General features: G+C 39.2%; 1 protein-coding gene across 1 annotated transcript; it reads right to left on the bottom strand.

Moving 5' to 3' along the window:
- Positions 1–6,557: 6,557 nt before the first annotated feature.
- On the bottom strand, positions 6,558–22,517 carry atp8b5b (ATPase phospholipid transporting 8B5b). Its single transcript, XM_044012786.1, has 28 exons — positions 22,202–22,517; positions 20,885–20,991; positions 20,027–20,085; positions 19,827–19,940; positions 18,834–18,932; positions 18,335–18,396; positions 18,173–18,245; positions 17,998–18,068; positions 17,838–17,920; positions 16,990–17,148; positions 16,423–16,511; positions 15,561–15,754; positions 15,026–15,234; positions 14,738–14,781; positions 14,479–14,644; positions 13,486–13,674; positions 13,288–13,403; positions 13,033–13,197; positions 12,653–12,764; positions 11,804–11,909; positions 11,567–11,717; positions 10,796–10,979; positions 10,486–10,709; positions 10,214–10,297; positions 9,686–9,931; positions 8,368–8,506; positions 8,137–8,267; positions 6,558–7,125 (listed from the first exon to the last, which is right to left on the bottom strand). The coding sequence occupies exons 2-28, from the start codon at positions 20,937–20,939 to the stop codon at positions 6,859–6,861; spliced, it is 3,591 nt and encodes a 1,196-aa protein (XP_043868721.1). The 5' UTR covers positions 20,940–20,991; positions 22,202–22,517; the 3' UTR covers positions 6,558–6,858.
- Positions 22,518–23,398: the final 881 nt, after the last annotated feature.

Raw genomic sequence — 23,398 nt, 5'->3', positions numbered from 1 at the left:
AGACGCTCTGAACTGCGAAGGTCCAGCCCACAGAGAACTCACCAGTGATGTCACCACATGTCAAAAGAATTGTGGGCTGCGGTCGAGCGGCGAAGGATCGTGTCCTTCAGAGGAGTCCACGATGAATCCAATCGAACAACACGCGGTTGACGAACGCACACTCCTGAGGATCCAGCCCGCTGATTAAGATGTGGCTATTTTGTGCTTCTCACAGTGTTACAGCGCCACATACAGGCCTGGCATATACACTACAGCAATTAGTGAATCCACAATTTTTCCTCATGTGGATGAGGGTTAAATCCGGTGAATCTCATCAGCTGACGACCACAGAGGAAGGAAAACAGGACACATGAAGAACCACAAACATATACTCAAAACAGAAGAAAAGGCAGCTAAATTATTCAAGCTGAATAAAAGAAGCTGGAGTGACCTGAGGGCCATGACACAAAGGGGAGGAGAGAACAAGAAATACACAATAAAATGCAAATTCCTATTATAACAGGATTTCTTCTGCACAATGATGTGTTTAAAATGACATTATTGTCTGTACAACATGTGACATTCAGTCTATTAATTGTTAACTAAACATGTGCACGACTGCTGCTGCTGCTGCCGTGGTCCAAAGTTTTGTGGATGAAAAAACGACAGATCAGACGTCATCGTTGTTACATTACATGTCATTTAGCAGACGCTAAAGACGTGTTTTGTTGTGTGAAGTGATTTCACAGGATAAACAATAAGTAATTATAATTAAAGTGGGACATGCAGGAAAAAAAGCATTATGGGACAAATGAAGTGGGTTTTGTTTTTTTTGTTCCATCAATAAATCAGACTTTAGCAGTTCATTTAAGAAAATGCAAAGTAATTATAAAAACAAAGGCAAATCAATCAAGAACAAAATGGCCTTGGAGAAAATAAAACACATGGCCACTTTATTAGGTACACCTGTTTAACTGCTCAGACAAATATCTACATGAATGTTGTATTGTATCGTATGATGTTCTCAAATGTCTCGTTTTGGCCGCAAAACCAACATTTGAACAATTTCTTTGTTCTATGGAGCAAAGAACACAACACACAACAGTTCAACAGCTGGAGAATTAGACAGTTTCTCTTCATTATTATTAAAAAAAACTAATTCATCCATTGACAATTAATTTAGTAATTGATTGATCGTTGCAGGCCCATATCATATCGTATTTTAGCAGCGTTTTCTAAACCCTCTATACAGGAAGCCACTTTTATTTTTAAAATGATTGGCAAAATATCATGAGCCAAAAAAGCAAATTTATACTTAATGTAGCGACTAATGTACAACTCTATTATCTATAACATATCATTGATAAATGAATTAATGTTATGCACGTTATTTTAAAACATAGACACATAAATATTAACTTCAAGGTTGGGAAAATTAGATGAGGACCCAAAAACAATCTCCCGCGACCCATCTGTGGGTCCCGACCCAGTGTTTGTGAATCCCTGTTGAATGGTTTAGTATCTGACTTGGATGTTTATATATATACAGTTTGTCAATCTAATAGTACATCACTCTGTGTGTGTGTGTGTGTGTGTGTGTGTGTGTGGACCATGTAAACGTAGATGTGTGTGAAATGTGAACCTCTGCTCCTCCTCCTCCTCCTCCTCCTCCTCCACTCACACACACCAAACAAGTCCACTGGGACTCGTTTGACCCACTTTAAACCAGGTCAGTGGAGTTTGTGTTGTAACGTAACAAAGAACAAATACTCTGTTACTGTACTTAAGTACAAAATGCACATACTTTTACTTCCTCTAACTGTCTTGGTTACTCGTTACTACCAAATCAAATCAGAAGAAGAAGAGCAGGTATTATGGTCTGTATTTATATTAGAGCTTTTCTGGTCTTGATGAGCTGCACACAACAGTTTTCACCCATTCACACGCTTCTAAAACTGAAGTAGATTTTGTATCAGAAAATGACGTTTTGATCCTTAAGTACAGTAAATGTCATAAACTTTAAGACCTTTCTCAAGTCTTTTTCTGGTAAGAAACGTAGACTTTTACTCCAGTATCATCTTTAAGGTACTGCACAGCGCGTGATCGTCCTCTTTGCTCCAGTGACGACAACACAAACACACACAATGACACATGGAGTGTGTGTTTACTCTGTGGAGACACAGACTGACTGACCCTGACAGCTATGCTCTTACTTTCTAAGGTTGAAGTTAATCCTGCATTTGGACACGAGGTCGACGAGTGACACTCACTTCTCTTTGTGTTTTAAATCCGCGTTAAGGCCGAGAGTCTTAACGCGGAGTGAGCGCTCTCTGTTTGTCTGACTCTTCACACGCATTCACGACAAAGTCCTCACATCAACACATCCACGCAGCTCTCTGTCGTTCATTAACAGACTTTACTGTTATCACCGCTCGCACACACGGCTTTAGACGAGCAGTTTTAAAGTGTATTTATGTTATAAACTACTTTTTATTCTTATTATTTGTTTCTTTGAAGAGAATGAGCTGGATGTAACTTAAAGAATTATTATTATTATTATTATTATTATAAAAATTCCAAAGTTTCTAGTTTATTACAGACTGCACCTTTAAAAAGCAGCTATAATCAATATTTGATATTAAATATTTATTTAATGACGACTGCAGGAATGATACCAAACTCACTGTGGCTCAAATTAATGTTAAGTTTATCTTATTCTACACTTTATCTCTTTTAATATCAGAGACTACATATTATTATTATTATTATCATTATTACAACAATATTTAAATTGTTTTAACTTAAAATACATTGAAAATGAAATACTTTTTAAAAAATACATTTGAAGAGCTGAGAAGTGAGAACACAATCAAATATACAATTGTGATGCAAAAATTTAAAGGCTTTTAAAAGAATTAGGTTAGGTTTGTTGGAGACTAAAAAAAACAGAGATAAAGGAGGTGAAATGTTGTAAAAGTCCACAAACACAGAGATAATGCTGCAAATAATGCACATTTCCTGACGTTTCTTTCAGGTTTAGTTTCTCCACAGACAGACAGACAGACAGACAGACAGACACAGACAGACAGTATGGACGAGCTGGAGCGGAGGATCAGTGAGTGTGAAATTCTCCTTCTCCTCCTCGTCTCCTCTTACAGAAGCAAACCACTCAAACCACAGAGCTGCTGCTTTACACTTGACCTTTGATCTTTGTTTTTTTTTTTTCAATGATGAGCGGAGACATGTTCTGAGTGTAACCTAAGTCTCAAAATGTCCATCTGGACTCTTTATTTGTTGTTAATGTTAATTTTTGCAGAATAACTTTCAACATCTGGCAGTTAATTACAATTATCTGCATGTTAACATGGTCTATTAACAATTTAAATTGAAGAAAAACTTCAATTTGAACAGTATAAAAACACATTTAAAACATTTTTTTACCAACTCTCTCCTCTCTGGTGACAAGGAAGCTGATTTCCCGGCTTCCTGCAACAGCGCGAGTGAAATTACCGTAATAACACAACACTTTGACGTACGACATTTTTTCCGATAGCACAAACTATCACGTAATTGCGGTAACGCAAACGTGTCATCTGCGACGCGCTCGGTGTTACAGGGTTAAATGATCTGTGTCTTTAAGTTTATTTTCTGCTCTTTAATCTTATTACAATGATTATCTTATCTTCTTCTTATTGTTCGGTGCCATGAGTGAAACATATTGGTTGTCATGATAGAGGTTCGGGTGTGTCACGCTGGCAGGCTATTTATACAGCATTCCTGTTCCATACTGTGGGATCATGCAGTGACCTTCAGCAAAGCTGCTGACGCTGTGGTGCAGCACAAAGAGGGCGGAGCAACAAGAAGCTAAATTTAACACTCGTTTCTCTTCAAAAATGGGATTCATGTGCAAATGAAGTCTACTTCATATGTATCGTGTTTCCTGTCAATAAGCTGTGATATTTATTAAATATGTGAACATTTACGTGTAAAGTGTCACGTGTTTGTTGTGGATCAGACTGAAAACTAAAGAGCTGCTGTGGTTTCAAACAGGAACAGCCCCTCTCCACCGGTGATGTCATCGTCCCAGAGGACACTGCGGGTGTGGGATGAACGCAGAATATGTGTGTGTGTGTGTGTGTGTGTGTGTGTAAGCGCACACTGCCGCTTACCTAATGCACATAAATCTGCAGGCGTTTCCTGAAAGAGTTATGTCCACGTTATGAAACATTTACAACCAGGACACATTATTTCTGTCCCTCAGATTGTGGAAAAAGTGAGGATTATGCAGCAGCAATAATCCCAGTAGGGGGGATTTTTTTTGGTGGCTGCAAATTAAACATAGGTGATTTCATGAAGCCTCTACGTGGTGATCGCGATATGTATTTCCAGTTTTTATAACATATTATATCTTTATAATCCCGTTCTTTAAGAAAAGTGTTAAATTATCTGGTCAAATATGTTTAAAATGTCATAAAAATGATCAAATGATCTCGAGTGTTGTCATTTCAATAATTCAGAAAGTGACAAACAAATCTCACAGGGGCAAAATATGTGGTAGAAATAATAAAAAAAGAAGTATTTATTTGTCCCTAATAATATGACAATTAAACCCATTAGTGACTCTGGAGAGGCAACACTGACCCCTGGCTGTACTTACAGAAACAACGCTGTGATCAAGTGGAACCTCCAGATTATTAAAACACAGTGTCACAACAATAAAACATAAATAATCATGTAAACAAGACAAAGAAAACAAAAACATTCATCATAGATTTCCTTCCTCAGAGGAATCGAGGCGCCCCGAGAATCGACAAAATAACACGCGATAAAGGTTCAAAACAAACATGTCATATCATAATCTCAACAGATATTGTATAAAACACTGTGTGCATGACATACATTTAATCTTTCTTTCCTAATTTTAACACATTAAAGTATAATCTGCAAACGTTTTTTCTGTCCCAAAGCGAAACATGAACCTTTAAAGGCTATTTATTTATTACTCTGTTGTTGTATTTCAGTGTGAAATCAGAGATTCATCACAGTGAAAGTTGATTGATAGACGGACAAGAGTAATGTAGATCACAGGTCACATGACTGCGGTGCTTCCTGTGGGTTTGCTGCCATTGTTAAAACAGTGAAAAAAAAACAACAACATTCATCCATTAGTAAAACGTTTAAAGAGGTTAAAGGGAAACACTTCACATTACAGCGCAGTAATAACATGGTCAAAATATCAAAGTCATCAGTGTAAAACCTAATATGGAGGTAATAATATCATTGAAACAACACTGTTATAGTGTTATAGTTATATTTAGAATTCTGATTCCCAAAACGTCAAGGGATTCCGCTGAACCCTGCTGGAAAAACCACCATAGGCCAGCATAGACCAGCATAGACCAGCAAAGACCAGTATAATGATGCAGGTAGACCACCATAGACTAGCATAGACCAGCATAGACCAACATAGACCAACATAAACCAGCATAGACCAGCAAAGACCAGTATAATGATGCAGGTAGACCACCATAGACTAGCATGGACCAAGATGGACCAACATAGACCCGCCTCGTTTCCATGCTGCTCTATACTGGTCTATGCTGGTTTGGTGCTGGTTTAATGGACCATAATAATGATGCTTGTGTACCAGCATAGACCAGCAAAGACCAGTATAATGATGCAGATAGACCACCATAGACCAAGATGGACCAGCATAGAAGAGCAAAGACCAGCATAATGATGCTGATGGACCAACAGAGACCAGCATGGACCAGCACTGACCAGCAAAGACCTGCAAAGACCAGTATAATGATGCTGGTAGACCACTATAGACCAGCATAGAGCAAGATGGACCAGCATAGACTAGCATAATGATGCTGGTGGACCACCATAGACCAGCATGGACCAGCATAGACCAGCATAATGTTGCTGGTCTTTGCTGGACCAGCACCAAAACACAACAAAATGCTGGTCTATGCTGGTGAACAGCTATGCTGTTTCTTTCTAGCTGGGGAGGTAATATCCTAGACTATCATAGACCTAGACTGCTGGGGGATTTTCCTGTGGTGCAAGCACATTCACTCTGTCACACTCAGGGTATGAATATGACTTTTATATGTCATTAACCTTGTCTCTCCATACTTTGTGTCTTTCCTTCCTTCCCTCTCTCTCTATATATTCTCATCTTGCAGGTTGCAGGATCAAGATCCAGTTTTCGAGGCTACCCATATCATACATATCATCACCATTATTACTGTGCTATAATTAAAGGTCGATATCGTTGACTGTATAAACTTGTAACTTGATACAGTTGTTGTGTATCTGCTCCTGGTCTCTCTCTCTCTTCTGTCTCTACCTCATCTCCCTCTTGTCCTTTCTCTCCCCCATTTCTGTCCCCCACCTCTCCTCTGTCCCCCATTGTCCTTTCACCCCAACCGGTCAAGGCAGATGACCGCACATCTCTGAGCCTGGTTCTGTCAGAGATTTCTTCCTGTTAAGACGGAGTTTTTTCTCTCCACTGATGCCTAGTGCTTGCTCATTGTGTGAACTGTTGGGGTTCTCTGTTCTCCATGATGTTGTCTATGTACAGTGCCTTGAGATAATGTATGTTATGATTTGGCGCTATACAAATAAAATTGAATTGAATTGAAAATATCATAATTCTCATTACCTGAATATTACTTTAGAAGTATTACTGTAATATTATCTCCTTATTACCATTGTTAATACTAAGCTGTTACGTAAAGTGTTATCCTGGGAACAAACTCAGTTTAACATAAAGTTTGACCTGGAAACGATCCAGGAAGTGATATTTACCCTGTGCATCCTCACATTGGTGTGCGTTACCAAAATAAAAACTCAGTATGTACTTGAGTTCATCTAAGGACCTCTGTGCACCTCCTCCTGCTCCTCCCTGATGGTGCGGTAGTGCTGAGGACGATTCTCGGCCAGAGCAGAGTCTGTCTTCACAAACAGGATCGGGCGACTCTTCAGCGGTCGTGTCAGCAGGAACCTTTTCGATGTCACCAGGTCACCGTAGCCCTGTGAGTGGGAGAAAGCGTATCCGGAGCGGGTGCTGATTCGCCTCATGGGTGGACGTCGAGGCTTTGCAGCTGGCAACACCTCCTTTCTAAATTTACTCCTCACCTACACGGAAAAGGACAGGGACAAGTCTTTAAAATTCTTAAACAGGGTCATTTTTTGTCCTTCAGTACAATTTAGTACTATTGACTAAAATAGTAGTTCCTACTACCCCCCATTTTCAAAATAAAAATAAAAATAATGATAGATACATATTTCAAACATCATACAACGTTGGATTATAAACTAGTTTATGGAAACTAACATCGGCCTCTTCTAAATTCTTAAAACAAAATGAAAATGACATTTAAAATCATATATCAACTTGGTGAAAAGCTAATTTTTACTATTAGCTTCTATGCTAGTAATAACTAGCTAATACTCGTCACAAGTTACTGTGACTATGAGACTAGTTAGTTTGCTGAGTCACAAGTTACTGTGGCTATGATACTAGTTAGCTAGTTATTAGGCACAAGTTAATGTGACTATGAGACTAGTTAGCTGCTTATAGTCACAAGTTACACTGACTATGATACTAGCTAGCTAAGAAGAGTCACAAGTTATAAGTAACTGTGACTATGATACTAGCTAGCTAAGAAGAGACAAGTTATAAGTAACTGTGACTATGATACTGGTTAGTTTGCTAAGAATAGTTGCAATTTACTGACTATGATACTAGTTAGTTAGCTAAGAATAGTTACAAGTTACTGTGACTATGATACTAGTTAGTTAGCTAAGAAGAGTCACAAGTTATAAGTAACTGTGACTATGATACTGGTTAGTTCGCTAAGAATAGGTGCAAGTTACTGACTATGATCCGGTTAGCAAGAATAGCAAGTTACTGACTATGATACTGGTTGGTTAAGCTAAGAATGATTTACAAGTTACTGTGACTATGATACTAGTTAGTTAACTAAGAAGAGTCACAAGTTATAAGTAACTGTGACTATGATACTGGTTAGTTCGCTAAGAATAGTTGCAAGTTACTGACTATGATACTAGTTAGTTAGCTAAGAATAGTTACAAGTTACTGTGAATACGATACCAGTTAGTTAGCTAACTAGTGCATAAGCTCACCTTGTCATTGATGGTGGGTCGAAGCTGAATGAGGATGAAGCGGAACGCCACCACAGGCAGAGTGCAGAGGAGGGCAGTCAGGAATATGGTCAGCCACATGTTAGGTTGGCTCAGAGAATTTCTTGCGGTGCCTGCATTCCACCAAAAAAACACACCAAACCAGCAGTGAGGAAGTCAGAAAAGTACCACTTCTCTGCATCTATACATGAAAAACGAGCCAAATCTACTCACCTATGAACGGGAAGGAGGAGGTGAAGATGAAGAACATGCCATTGCTGTACATGGTGAATGTGACGGCGAAGTAGGCTGCCAGGCTGCCCCACACAAAGAACTGATTCACTGCTGTCCAGTAGTGGGTGTCCAGACATATCTGAAAACATCACAACACAGTTTATATGTTATTAAACAGTTATAGTATAAATATGTAGATATCTATACTATATACCTAGTATAGATATATACTTGGGTGGCACATCCAATGTACTCCTAATGCCAGTCCCAAGCCCAAATAAGTTGAGAGGTTTGTGCCGGGAAAAGAATTCTGTGTAAAACCTTTGCCAAATCAAACATGTGGATCACTGTCATTGGGATAGGGCAGTACTTCTCAAATAGTAGGGCAGGCCACCCTGGGGGGGCACGGTGAGGTGTCGTGGGGGGGACGGGGACGTGAGAGGCAGGGCAGGACAACTCATACAGAGGTTTATACAGATAAATAAATAAAAATGATCAGGTTCTCAAAAGTATTTAAATTCCAGGGGGGGCGTGAAAACATTTCTGTCCTCAAGATGGAGGTAGATGATTCACTGTGGGGACTCAAGACTAAAGGAAGAAGCCACATGAATCTGAAGAAAGGATTCTCTCAAAGTTTTCATTTTCAAAACATACAAATTTGCCATCACATATATATATATACATACTAACGATTATGACTCAGCCTTCTCCTCTGCTGCTCTCAGGTCATGAAATAACCTTCAGAGTGTCATAGTATTGTCTCCATGAGTGAGTTAGAAACAATGACGCAAAACTGTAATTTCTAATCCCTGTTATATAATTAGACTTGTTATTGCGTATTTGTCAAGGCCATGCTTTCTCTTCCCTTGTTGTCTTGTGTCTGGCTGCATGTGTGTGAGTGTGTGTTCTAATGTGTTGTTGGTGGTTTCTTAAGAATTGGGAAGAGTCAGTCTCTTCTTTCATGTCACAATCAGGCTTTTGATTAATTCTGTTGTATAATTTTAGTACCTTTGTTATGTATTGAATCTTTGCCTGGTCTTCCCTTTAATTTTAATTTCAAGGGACTTCCTGATTCAATAAAGGACTTCTTATGCATTTACAAGATGAAAAATGTGTAACGACTTTACCTTTTGATTTCAAAAAGTCTAACCATCGTTATCCTTTTCGACCAATTAAATTTTAGTGCTGAACTTGATAAGATTCATACTGTTCCTGAGATTTCTGATCTCACACTGAGCCAATCGGTGAATCCAAATGAACATTCAAACCAAATTTGAATACTTTCCCCTCAAGAAGTTCTTGAGATGTTCCTCCTCACCTGTATGTTCACCACAACAAGCAGACAAGTCTGCGCCAGCAGAGCGAATGACTGATAGTCAGCAATGTCCTTGCCGTCGTCACGGACCGTGTCCTGTATGGCGGCCCACGGGATGAAGAAGAGGATGAGGGAGCTGTAGCAGCTGTGCATCACACAGCGAACAAAAGCTTTCTTACTGAAGTAGAGGTTTAGCTGGCCTGGAGAGTAGAGCTGAGGATACTGGAAACTCCATCGGTCGTTCACGTCCTGCAGAAACAAGAGGAAACACAGACTGTTGACACTGTGCAACAGGTATAACACTTGTAATAAGAAATAGTAACGGTCTTGTTTGTAAGAATTGGTGACGCCTAGTGGTGAGGAATGAAACACAAAACATAAGACTTTTGCCTAAGGTACGCATGAAAAGCTTATTTTAAAGCCACAAAATTATACACTTATACAAATACTTTTTTTTTTAAATTCATTTTCTGCTCCAAAATGTTACAAACTGGCACATTCAAATATTGTAATTCAGCGTTGAACACGTACCTGGTCAAAGATACCCATACCAAGGATGGGCAGAGCCGTGTAAATAAGGTTGTACAAGGTGATGAACCACTCGTCATACACAGTCTGTGAACAGCAACAACAGCATTAGTATATGTAATAAATGCAGTTTGTATTTAAATGGGAAAAAAGGCATCAAATAGAACATTTGGTAGAAAATGAGTTGGTATTTTGGAAAGTGTGTGTATTATTATTCAATCATTTTCTACTTGACATCATGAGAAACCACTTAAGTGTGACTCCATGCTCCTCACCTGTGCAGAAAAGCCGCAGAAGAAGGCATACCAGAAGTGCACCAAGGTAAAGGTGAAGTTCTTGTAAAAGAAATATCGTAGGAACTTGCACATGCGTAGGTAGGACCAGCGACCGTGAACCAGCAGGAGGCGCTGGAGGTACCGGAACTGGGCAAAAGAGAAGTCACTGGAGAGGACGGCCTGCATGCCCTCCTGCCCGCTGATGCCCACACCGATGTGAGCAGCTGGAGGACAGTAGGGGAGGTGAGAGGCAGAATCCACACATTGAGTGAACGTGAGTGTCTTCTAAATTTGACTTGAACCAACTCACCCTTGATCATGCTGACATCGTTGGCTCCGTCCCCGATGGCGAGAGTGACAGCCTGCTTGTATTTCTTGACCAGTTGAACCACCTGGGCCTTCTGCAGAGGAGTGACCCTGCAGCAAATCACCGTCTGACACATGCACGCCGTCCTCAGCAGCTCCAGCTGCAGGTTCTTCTCCAGCGCAAAAGCCTGATGATTAGAGAGAAGAAGGTGTTTAAAAAAGCTGTGACATGAGAGAAGTCCAGTCTAAAAAGACTGAACCAAAGAAGTTTGAATACCTTTGTTATAACTATTGTTGCACTTTGGTAAACTTGTTTTTAAGGCCAGAAACAACTAATATTAAAAGGTCCAGTGTGTACAATCTAGGTGAAATTCTTTTTGTTTTGCAGAGGTTTAAGATAAAATAACTATTAAACTTAATTCATACGTATAAAATCACCATACTGGAATAATTGTTGTTTTTCATTACACCAAAATAAGCCTTTTATATTAATATCATGAGCTGGGTCAGCTCTATGGGGGTGGCCAATGGTGCAAAAGGTACAAAAATCTGCCTTTATTTCTTCTCTAACATCCTGGTTTGGAAATGTATGTATAACACAATTCAATTCCTCTTCTGCTGAACTGAAAGCTCTGATATTCCTGCCACGTAACATTGTTTTATATAAAGTAGGACACACAGAAGGTCTTACAAAAAAGGGGGACTTGATTGTTGTTGATTCAGCAGCTTCTGAAAATAGCAATGTGCCCGAAAATAAATAAAAAAAACTTCTTACCAGACTGTGTCCATTAATAACTAGGCCATAATCTCCATCCACCTTCTCATCCGGCACATTCACAGTTTTCTGAGTCCAAAACAGCCCTGCACGACTTCTGATCACATTAGGCTCCACCGGCGAGTCCGGACACATTGTCCTTCTCGCGTTCCTGTGAAATGGAAAGACTTGGCGATAGTGAGGTGAGTTAAATTGTATTATTTTGAATTGTGTTGAATGAAACACGGTCTGACTCACTCTAGCTCCTCTTTGACTCCTTCAGCTGTGTTAGCGTTAACAATGAAAATCCCCTTCATCTCCTCCCTCAGCATGTTGCAGGAGTAGCCGATGTTCTCCGCCGTCTCTGTGAGAAGACATCGATATTTACAATCGCAAACATTCACACAGAATCAAAGAGTCTGAGTTCATTCATTTGATGATCACCCTCGTGATCGTCTGATATAATGGGATTGTTTTTTTTTGGTTCATTCATTTAATTTGCATTAAGCTATTTATAATTTCATCACTTATCGCTAATGAAGGGGCTGGAAGTGATAAGCATCTTGCTTCATCCTCCAACAAAGTTTTTTTATTGGTTTTCTCTGGTAAACACTTGACATATTTCCTCCTTTTATGTGTTAATCATTTACTCTTTACTGTCATTGATTTAATGTTGTTTGAGATGAATGAATACAAGAAAAGAAGGTACACATTTAGATTGAAAAAAATGAGATAAAAGAGAAATAACACGTCATTTAAATGCCATGGCTTTGTTTTATTGTTATTTTTTATACAAATCTACCATACATATTGTACAGCAATTTAAAACTAAATTACAAAACGGAAAATTGAAAATTCTGAATATTTAATGACATTTCATGGCCCACCAGCAGTACCGTCGTGGCCCACTAGGAGACAGTGGCCCAGACTTTTGGGAATCTCTGCTATATCCAATTCTACCCTAGCCCTAAAATAAATATATTATAGTAATACTTAACTTACCCTCAAAAAGCCATGAAAAATTGTGAGAAACAGACAAAATGTCCTCACAAGGAAAAATGTTCTCTCAAAGATGGTCCGAATCAAACTTTGTCCTCACACACTGACCTTGCTTGTCTCCAGTCAACACCCAGATTTTGATGTCAGCTTTAGCCAGTTGCTCTATGGTCTGTGGCACGCCGTCCTGCAGCTTGTCCTCCACGGCCGTCGCTCCCAGGAGCTAAAACCCACAAAGTTGTCATGTATACAGTCGTAGACACTTGAAGGCCTTGTGTGTAAGAATTGATGATATCTAAAGGTGAGACTGCAATAGAAACAATTTGACAGAAGAAGGCGGCCTCCGTAAAGAAAGACCAATGTCTTCAGTACATACATAAAATTATGTTTATAATAACATAAGCAATGTTATTATAAACATATACCAACATTCTTATAGGTGCAATTTCTGCCAATAAACCCAACGTCTAAGGTTCAGCAGGTGGACTCACCTGAAGGTCTTTCTCTATCTCTTCATAAAGTTCATCAAGTCTTTCTTCTCGGTCATCCATGGCGATACAGGCCTCATAGTGCCGCTTTTTCCAGTCCTCCATGTAGTCCTCGTCCAAGTCCTTGTAAGCCAGAACCAATGTGCGGAGGCCATCGCCTGCGTATTCCTGGACAAACAAAAAACGCAGATCTGGACATTTTTGTGCTGTTCATTACACAGTGATCGCTCTTATTTTTTATAACATCATGACGCTCACGTTGAGGTGTCCTGTCGTGACGTTCATCAGTTTGTTACAGGACGGGTCCAGCCTTTCGTAGATGATGGTGTCCGCTCCTTTGCAGTAGAGAGTCAACTTGCCCTCAGGGCTCCGCACTGGGAATTTGCAAACACGTTATTGATGTGTCATAACACGTGACAAGATAATAAAGGGATAATAAAAACCACCGTCTCTCACCGATGACCGACATCCTCTTTCGCACGTTGTTGAAGTCAAGAACAGCCAGAAGTTCGTAGACGACTTGTTTGTCCATCTCTACGACCGTGATGGTTTCTGGTGTACGTGAGCGGAACACAAACCCGAAGTTTCTCGCCGCGGTGACTAGAGCGCCCTCGTCAGGAGACTGTGCTTGATAGTTGAGCTCACCTGCAAAGGGAAGAAATGTCCGGGGGGGCGGACACATTTGTGAATTAAATTCTGTTTAATTAAACACATTTAAAAACAGGATAAAAACAAAAGGTATAACAAATAACAAAGTATTGCGTGAGTAATCTAGTAATAAGCACCAATGTATATAGAAGTAAAAATAATCTGAATTAAGTTATTTTTAAAATGTTGTTATATTTACCAGCAAGGTTTAGGGGTAAGTATACATTTAAATAAGTAAATAAACTGGATGTGCTGAACTTAAGTGATAAACATAAAACATACAATATAAAGAAAAAGCAGGTTTTAATATTACCTGTGCATTTGTCTGTTATAATAACAAATATTACTACAACTACTAGTAATTATTATAATTATTATAATTGTTATTATTATTATTTGGTAATTATTCAATCCAATCCAATCCAAAAATACTGTACAATAACATTAAAGTAAAACAGGTAAACAATAAATAAAGAAGTAAAAAACATGTTTAAAAAAATAAATAAAATGAAATAAGGGAAAAACACAACATCTCACATTCAGAGGGCTATAAAGGGTTATTACTATAATAATGCAACTCTTATGTCATAGATACTAACTTAAATATTAACTTTTTTGTCTTATCGTTAGAATAGAATAGAATCTTATTTGTATTTATATTGAATGTTGTATGCACTGTATGAATATACCTCAATATCAGTAATGTGCTGTATTTGTGGGATGGCAGTGGGTGAAAAACTTCAACAATATGCTGTTATTTCCCCCGCGCAGCGACCCAGATGTCCAGTAGAGGACGCTCACCCTCTTTCTTTTCCTCGGGCATGACGGTGTGGCACAGAGCCAGCAGGCGGAAAAAGGCCTGAGCCGCGGCATTTCCCTCCCTCACCGTCTCCACCAGGCTGTGGTCATGGAAGGAGAACTTGAGGTCGGCGAGCCGGTTCCAGGAGAAGTCCACTTTCTCTGTCTTCTGCACGGGACGGGAATCGGGCGAGAAACAAAAAGGGGTCAGAATATTAAATTTACTAGTGTAATAGTCTCAGTCTCAGTATTCTCCTCTCACCTCTGTTATTTCCACCCGATGTCCAGAAAAGTCAAACAGCTCCCCTAAAAGGTAGAAAATAAATATAACACCTGTAAGTATCTTGGCATAAGTGTATTATTGCTGTAAAATGTTTCTACGGCAGCCTGAATGGACAAACCATGCATAGCATGAGTTTTAAATGTTTTCTTACTACGAAAAAAAAACAACAGCGTCCTTTCCGGGATCAGAAGTTCCAATACGCACTCAGACGAGTTATAAATGTCTCTAATTCACACAGACCTTTAAATAAGGACATAAGCTGCTCACCATAACATTTCCCATTGATGGAGCACTTGTTGAAGGTCATGATGTTCTGCGTCAGCGTGCCGGTCTTGTCGCTGAAGATGTACTTGATCTGTCCGAGCTCCTCATTGAGCGTCGTGGTCCTCGCCTGGGCTGGAGTGTCGCTCTTGGGGTAATACATCTTCCTGTCCCAGTCGATGAAGAAGCTGTTTCCCAGGCGGATGATCTCCACGCTGAAGAAGGTCGCATATAAAGAAATGTGTAACATTTTCTTTGCCAAAACACTTTGGTGGTATCGGACTTCTGATATGCCTATATATCGGGTGTGCTTGGGCCTATAACCAATATACATGAATTTCCTTTTGCCCGACTGCAGAGGTAGTTTAGTCTCTTCTATATTCTAAATGAACATATTATTGTTCATACGTACTGTATGTTGCTGCAAATATCTTTACTGTGCAAAATAAATAATAATGGCTGTAAGGTGTGCTAACATTGAAGTCAATTTAGTCATACTGGCAGTTTCTGGTGGTCACATTCTTCCCGTGCGTGAACACACCTGACGTAGAGGGAAATGGGCACCACTGTGTTGAGCACGATGACGTACGACCAGAAGCTGAGGAAGGAGGAGAGCGGAGCGTTGATTCCGTCTTCACGGGGGAGGAAGGCGGTGAACACCTCACCGTCACTCGTCTCCCACAGAGAATTAGCGACGGCCATGAACGTGCACATGGACACAAGGAAACCAAAGATCTGCACACACAATCGAAGACATCACACATGTCAGTGTTGATCTATCTCTCTATCTATCTATCTATCTATCTCTCTATCTATCTATCTATCTATCTATCTATCTATCTATCTATCTATCTATCTATCTAAGTTTGATTCGGTCCTATCTTTGTGAGCACATTTGACCTTGTGAGGACATTTTGTCTAGTTCGCACACACTTTAAGGGCTTTTTGAGGGTTAAGGCTTCATATTAATGTTAGGGTAAAATTTGGTATAGCAGTGATTCCTTAAGAGCTGTCCTCAGCCCCCTAGTGGGCCATAATGGTACTGCAGATGGGCCATGAAATGTCATTAAATATAAATTTTATTTTATTTTACGTTTTAATTTGCTGTACAATATCTATGGTAGATTTTAAGAAATATTTATAAAAAATTTTTTACATACATATATATACATATATATGCATAAGTATATATATATATATATATATATATATATATATATATATATATATAGTCAGCATACAGATCTTATCAAGCTGATAAGTTAAGTGTTAAGGTTAAACATTTAGTTGTGATGGTTTAATTAAGGGTTAAGTGTCGAGGAGATCCATTATGTCTATGAGCGTCCTTGCTAAGAATGATGTACATAAATGTATGCGTGTGTGCGTTTGGATGTTAAACTCACACACAACACCAGCACGTTCATCAGGTGGTCAATGCTCGTCCGTTTGAACGTCGTCTTCCCGCTGTTCTGCATCAGTTTGGTGTCAGGACCTGGACAGATTTCATCTCTTGTTCAGCATCAGTGACAGTGACAAACGGGCCCAGAAACTGTTTTGAAGTTAAAAAGGTGCTCATCATTTGAACTCATTATATATGTGTTATAAGACGATATAACGATACAACAGACAATCCTGAAGGAACAAAATGCTTGTAAGTGCAGGAGATAGGGGAGTTACATCCTTCTCAAGTCCTTCAGATTGATATTTTACAATCACGTAATTTCCTGTGATAAGCATCAACACAAGGAGTCACGGATGTTGGAATTTGGCAAGAAAAATCTTTTTAGAGTGCCAAATGTTTTAAAAAATAAAGTAATAGAGTATCCCTGACTAAGGAAAGTCATACGCTGTTAAAACGATATTTAGTTTCACGTATAATGGCATGTACAAAAAAGAAATAGTACAGGAGCTACTTGTGTTCTTTGTAATTACTGCTCCACAACGAGGAAGTCAGTGTTGCCAGGCTTTACCTCCAAAGATCACCAGACCGAAGCACCACTCCGTGTTCCTCAGCGTGCATCCTCTGAGCAGCACCTTGTCGTTGTCCAGGGCGTAGACCTGTCCATCCAGAGTCAGCGTACCTTTGAACTTGTCCAGACGGTTGTTGGGAGGCTCACACCGCACCTCACCTGAGAGACAACGGGGAGGACGGTTCAGCAGGACGTTAGAGAACAGAAAACAGCAACAAGGTTGATGAAGGGAATATGGCAACAACTTCGGAAATGGCAGAGTGGTTCGTCATCTGCCTGGAAGGTTGGGATTAATTCCTCAGATCTGTTAATCTACACGCTGATGTGTCCTTAGTTAAGACAGTGGGGTTGATAGATGTGTGTCAGATTAAGCACCATGTGGTCTATTGTGTGTATGTCGTAATGTTGTTGTTCACCAATTTACAGATGAGTGTCTTCTGTTTTTGTGTGACTGTCTGATTTTCACTCACTTGTGCAACTAATATCAACCTTGATCAACCCTCCATCTGACCTCGACATTTCGTTGTGCAATACCAGTTGTATAATGACAATAACGATTCCTTTCCTTTCTTTTCCTAATAGTTAATTCAAAGTTATTAACTGTGATAGATTTATGCTTGTTATTTGAATGAATTTTGAATTTAACTCATTATACTATGTAAAAATGGATTACTTGGGATAAAGGAGGATTCTCCTTCTTTCTGCTCCTTTTCATTTGTGAATGAAATGAGATGAGAGAAATAAATTACACTCAATATCTCGACATGAAATCAAAATTATTATTATTTTCCTGGTATGGCACTGTATATTTCTCCCAAAAAAATGAAGCAAAAGTGTTTTTTCCTCACCGTTGAATGGAGCCAGTGTATCAATGTTGTCTCCCATCTCTCCAGTGACAGTCAGGGCCTGCTTCACCTTCAGATTGGTTTCACTGGAGAAGACCAACGTAAATATGAGAAGGATGCGGTATCACATTCACATCACAATCACATTCACTCTAATACTCACCCGTCTAATTCCGCTGTTTCTACGTACACCAGATTGAGAGGTTCACTGCTGGACAACAGCAGCAGATCTGCCTGAGAGAGAAGAGAGGGCAGTGAATGCAGCGCACGTCTGCTGCTGCTGGTGTACAGCCTGTTTGTCACTGAAGGCATCACCCGTGTATCCTCTGTGTACTCACTGTCACAAACTGATCATTCTCCAGTTTGATGATGTCTCCCACCTGAACGTTCATCCATTTCTCAGTCTTCAGTCTGCCGGGAAGAGACGACCACAACATTTCAACCTCTCACATGGCTGATCACATGTTTTGTGTAAAAAAGCTGTGTCTCAAAAGACTCACTCTCCGTCGATGAGGACGTCCACGAGACGGTTGTTCACCTGCTTGTCACATCTGTGTCTGTTCTACACAGAAGAAAGACGAAAATTCACTGTCTTAACATTTTATTTGGTCATTTCACAACTTTTCAATATCAATAAACGTCTGTTACATTCAAACCGTATTCAAATGAGTTCTCTATGACTCTCTTTCTGGGTTCCTGAATATAGCAGTGTTTTGTTTCCGTGTCTGTGGAGACACACAGCGACGTGACGGTAGGCGCTAGCTACACTAGTAAAGCAAGATGGCCGCGGAGTTCAAGTTAAGGCGTTGACCCTGGATCTCTGAAACATAACCCTCACTCATGTTTGAGGTAGTGAGATGCTGAACCAATTCTGAAAGAGAACAGTTAGAACATGGATGATAATCTGAGGCGTGGGGTTCGGTCGGCAGTGGTTTGGCGACAAAAGTTACACACTACAGCTTTAATATACTTTTAAATTGTTGTTAAATTTAAGCTCACAATGTCGTCGGCGGCGTCTTTGACTGCTGTCATGGACAACACGAGGATGAGAGGGACGGCCGTGGTGAACCAGGACAGAGAGGAGACTTGTGGGATAACCTGTAGACACACAACACACACACACACAAATGTCTTAGTGTCGTACAAATCCTTTGTTATTGTACTTTACTACAAGATTCACATATCTGTACTTCACTTTGTTATTTATATTTCTAGCAACTTTTACTTTTACTCCACTACATTTCCACTAACTAACTATCTTTGTTCCTCGTTACTACCAAATAAAATCAGAAGAAGAAGAGTTGGTATTATGGTCTGTATTTATATAGAGCTTTTCTACTCTTGATGAGCTGCTTTACATTACAGTTTTCACTCCATTCACATGCTGCAATATGGGGTTAAGTATCTTGCTCAAGGACACATCAGAGCAAGGAATGGAACCCCCAACCTTCCAGGTGAAAGACCTAACTTAAGTACAGTAAATGTCATATACTTAAGTAATATTATAAAAAAAACTTAAACTTCTACCAAAGTCATTATCTGGTGAGATACTTTTACTCAAGCATTACCTTTAAGGTATACAAGACTGAGGACACCTCATAGACATAATGCATTCCCCTTACCTTAACCTTAACCTTAACCATCACAACTAAGTATCTAACCTTAAAACCAGGTCTTTATACCCCAAAAGCATTTTTAAGTTGTGGGGTTCAAACACAAAATGACCCCACAAAGATATATATACAAGTATACACACACACGCATATTATGCCAATATCAAACACAATTTGATCAATAAAAACAACTACACAGCTGGTGATGAATAGAATAGAACAGAAGTAAGTTAAGTTATTCTCTAAAAACACAGTTTCATTCAGTAAGAACAAGGATATTAGATAGAGTTTTGTATTAAAAAGAAAAAAGAGTGGATATCCAAACTCACGCAGAAGCTCATACAGTGAACATGTGAAAAAGAATTAAATAAACATCTACCTGTAGCACCATGAGGAAGAGGAAGTAGGCATTGGCGAGTCTGCTGAACTGCTCAAAGAGGTTCAGAGGCAGGAACGTGAAGAGGTTGTATTTGGACGTCTTGATGGCATTGTTCTGGAAAGAAAAGACAGGTGTGTGTGTGTGTGAGAATATTCCATCCAGGGCTGTTAAAGGGTGAACTCTCACTCTTTCACACTTACTGCATAGCGGTAGGACAGGTTGAAAGGTCTGTCGTTAGCTCTCAAGTGTCTCTCGGTCTCTGTGACAATAAAAGATTCAGACTTGAGATAAAGTTGTGTTAGTTTGCCGTCATATGAGATCAGGGGAGTCGGACTCATGATAGTTCAGGGGCCGCACATACAGCACAATTTTAACTCAAGTGGGCCGGACCTGTACAATAACAGCATAATAAGTGCAATTTCAACAACAGGATGCCTACGTTTACCATTTGCACGTGTGCATTACAACCTACAGATCACAGTGGATCTACAAAGGCAAACATTTAATTATTAGATTCTAATCATAATGTGGAATTTTCACAAATTCATCCCACGGGCCAAATTGGACCCTCTGGAGTTCTGATTTTAGCCCACAAACCGTACGTTTGACACCCCTGTACTTAGATATTGTTTCCATGGCAATATTTCTTTAAAAATATGATGCAAGTGGAGGAAAATCTCGTCCAGTTAAGAGAGAATTAGTCCATATTTAAAGATCCAGTGAATAAGAAAAGACTTCTCTTTTCCGAACATGTCAAGGAAGAAAATGTGTCTTTGTGGTGAACTTCCTGCTTTGAAACACAAAACTGGCTTGTTTTGTCCAAACGGGTTGCTGTAGAAATGCCAAAACAAAATGGCAGCCTTCGTGCAGCAAGACCCATGCATAAAGTGTTTAAAAGACTATTTTCTCAGGCTCCAAAAACAACATTTTTACTATTTTACAACAAATACACTCTTATACACATAGACTTTCAGGTAGTATGTCCAATTACGTCCCATAAACTGTCTTAAATGTTACAGACTGGACCTTTAATGTGAAGCACAGGCCTCCGCACTGACCTTCCTGAGACTCGTGTCCAAACAGCCGGCCCACGTACGACACTAGTGATCCCATCTTCAGCTCCGGTTGTCCATATCTCACACTCGGAGAAACAGCCTGTGTAAACCTGACAGAGTCACATGACATCAGAGAGGGGAAGACAGTTTCAGCTGAAAGAGGAAGAAGCACTGGATATTCATTTAAATGTGTGATTATATATTAGATAAGAGCTAATGCACCTGTTTAATGATCTGATTCAGAGAAATGCTCTTCTTAAGAGATCAGTTTGAAATAAATATATAAAGAAAAGCCATGGGAAATGAGGAAATAAATAAATAAAACAATCACTGGGGTCATTTTTTACTTTAAAAATCAATACTTTTTCCTAAAATATTTGTAGGATTGGCCATAAAACAACGACCGTAGCTTTAGTTTTAGATATGTTTAGACACTTCAATCATGTGACAATCACAGTGTTGTCTGCATAAAGTGTCACAAAAGACACATTTATCCTACATGTTAATGTATTTTATCTAATTTTCCTGATTATTTTTTAAATACTTAATAATACCTTGTCATAATGTAAAGTACATTCATAGATGGACGGGGTATATGTGCTCCTACAGCCACAAATTCAGCAATTACGCATATATTTTGTATTGTGTAGGTATATAGATTTTATTTCATCCAGTATCCATAATCTACACATTGCATGGCATGAGACTTTCCTCGAAAATGTATTTGAAAAGAAATCCATCCGCCTTTCCATGTGCAGCAGAGCCGCTCCCTTTACTACCCTTTGTACTGGTAAAAAAACACATTTATGGCAGATAATCCACAACGACAGAGATTAGGACAACATGATATGATACGTGGAGATGAAGATGATAAGTATAAGATGACGGTTCAAGGAAATTTGCACTCACAATATAAAATAAGTATCACCATGTGAAATAGTAATTTTAAATATAAATATATCATATAATATAGACAGAATTTCCACCATCATTGTTATCAACGCCATGTTTTATTTTTAAAGATAAGGAAATAGCTCATTATTCTTTTATTTCCCATTTCTGATTACAGTATACATATATATATATATATATATATATGTATATATATATATACATACATGTATACATATGTACATATATAAGAAGAAAGCCAGTTTTTAACCCAAATCCTTGGTTCAAAGTCTGTTATTGTTCACACACTGACGCTGAACCACCAGGCCTCAACTTTGAATAGTATAGTTTATCTTAAGTGGTTCAGAACTGGCTTTGTCACACAAACGTATCAATATAATAACATCATAATAAAAATCAGCCACATACCTCTGACAATAATGTGATTTTCTGTGTCCTTTAAGTCCTGGTCACACATGAGGCTCAGAAGAGAAAGAAAACTGCTGCAAATGTCAGGGAAATCCAGGCCGTGGTCGGTCTGGGTCCTCCGCTCTGCTCCACTCCAGGCACCAGCCCTGACCCACACAGAGGACGAGGTTTCAAACTGGATGAAAGACGTCCAGGTGAGGAGGTGCAGCGGTGACAGAGGGTGCACCTCGACGCAGAGGTTTCAGGTTCACGCAGGAAGCCAGGCAGGAAGTGCTGCGTCTCTCTGTTTCAGGCCTTGAACAAACAACAGTGCAGTGATCTTTGGACCTGGACGGCGGAGGCGGCGCAGGAGTGGACGCGGGGAGGCGGGGGGGCCAGTAAAACACAGGTGACAGGTGAGTGGATCCAGCCAATGACAAGACAACAGATCACAGAGACACACCCTGACTGTGATGGCGGTGCATGTGCAGACATTTTCATTTTAAAATCACTAGTGAGCTTCATTTAAAGATCCTTATTGTAAATGCTAACTTAACATTTTAAAATGTTAATATTCAAGTATATTGAAAAATTTAACTCACACTCACTTGTTAAACGTGTTTTTGAGTGAGTCAATTCTTCTTCTTCTTTTTCCGGCTTCTCCCTTTAGGGGTCGGCACAGCGGATCATCTGCCTCCAACTTTTTAAAACTTTTAAAGCTGTAAAAGTGACCAAAAAACAACCAAAATATCACAACTTTACTCACAATACAATATAGTACTTGAGATATTTAGAAACGTCTTTAATAAGACACTAAAATTAATGTAAAGTGCAATGAAATTTGCACTAAACCAGCTATCCATGTCACGTTTAGAAGAAAAAAAACACAAGTAAACACATTTATATATGAACATCTCAAATACTTTATACAAAAATTCATTAGTTTACATGATGACAGTACAAAGAAAACACCAGAGGAAACAAATGCAGTTACTGTGACTGTGATTGCAGAGATTCAGTGTTTGTGCAAAAGGGTTCACAAATGAAGGAAAACACGGAAAAAATATTATTAACAACAATAAAAAAAACAAAGAAAAGTTTGCAAATTGGCACAAGGAACATATATGTATATATAGAATGGCTATGAAGTATTTACCGTGATAAACAAATACATAAATTAATAAAGAAATTATTCACAAGGGGTGAGTGAATTTGTAA

The sequence above is a fragment of the Solea senegalensis genome, linkage group LG21, assembly GCF_019176455.1.
Source record: "Solea senegalensis isolate Sse05_10M linkage group LG21, IFAPA_SoseM_1, whole genome shotgun sequence".
Classification (NCBI taxonomy): domain Eukaryota; kingdom Metazoa; phylum Chordata; class Actinopteri; order Pleuronectiformes; family Soleidae; genus Solea; species Solea senegalensis.
This window is presented reverse-complemented; position numbering and strand designations above follow the sequence as displayed.

Bases quoted from the DNA above. Each gene is read 5' to 3' on its own strand.
- atp8b5b (XM_044012786.1), bottom strand. From the start codon at position 20,939: ATGGGATCACTAGTGTCGTACGTGGGCCGGCTGTTTGGACACGAGTCT. The intron at 18,069-18,172 runs GTGAGTACACAG...CTTCTCTCTCAG, and splicing joins AGAATGATCAGTTTGTGACA to GCAGATCTGCTGCTGTTGTC. The intron at 16,512-16,989 runs GTAAAGCCTGGC...AAATCTGTCCAG, and splicing joins CGGTCTGGTGATCTTTGGAG to GTCCTGACACCAAACTGATG.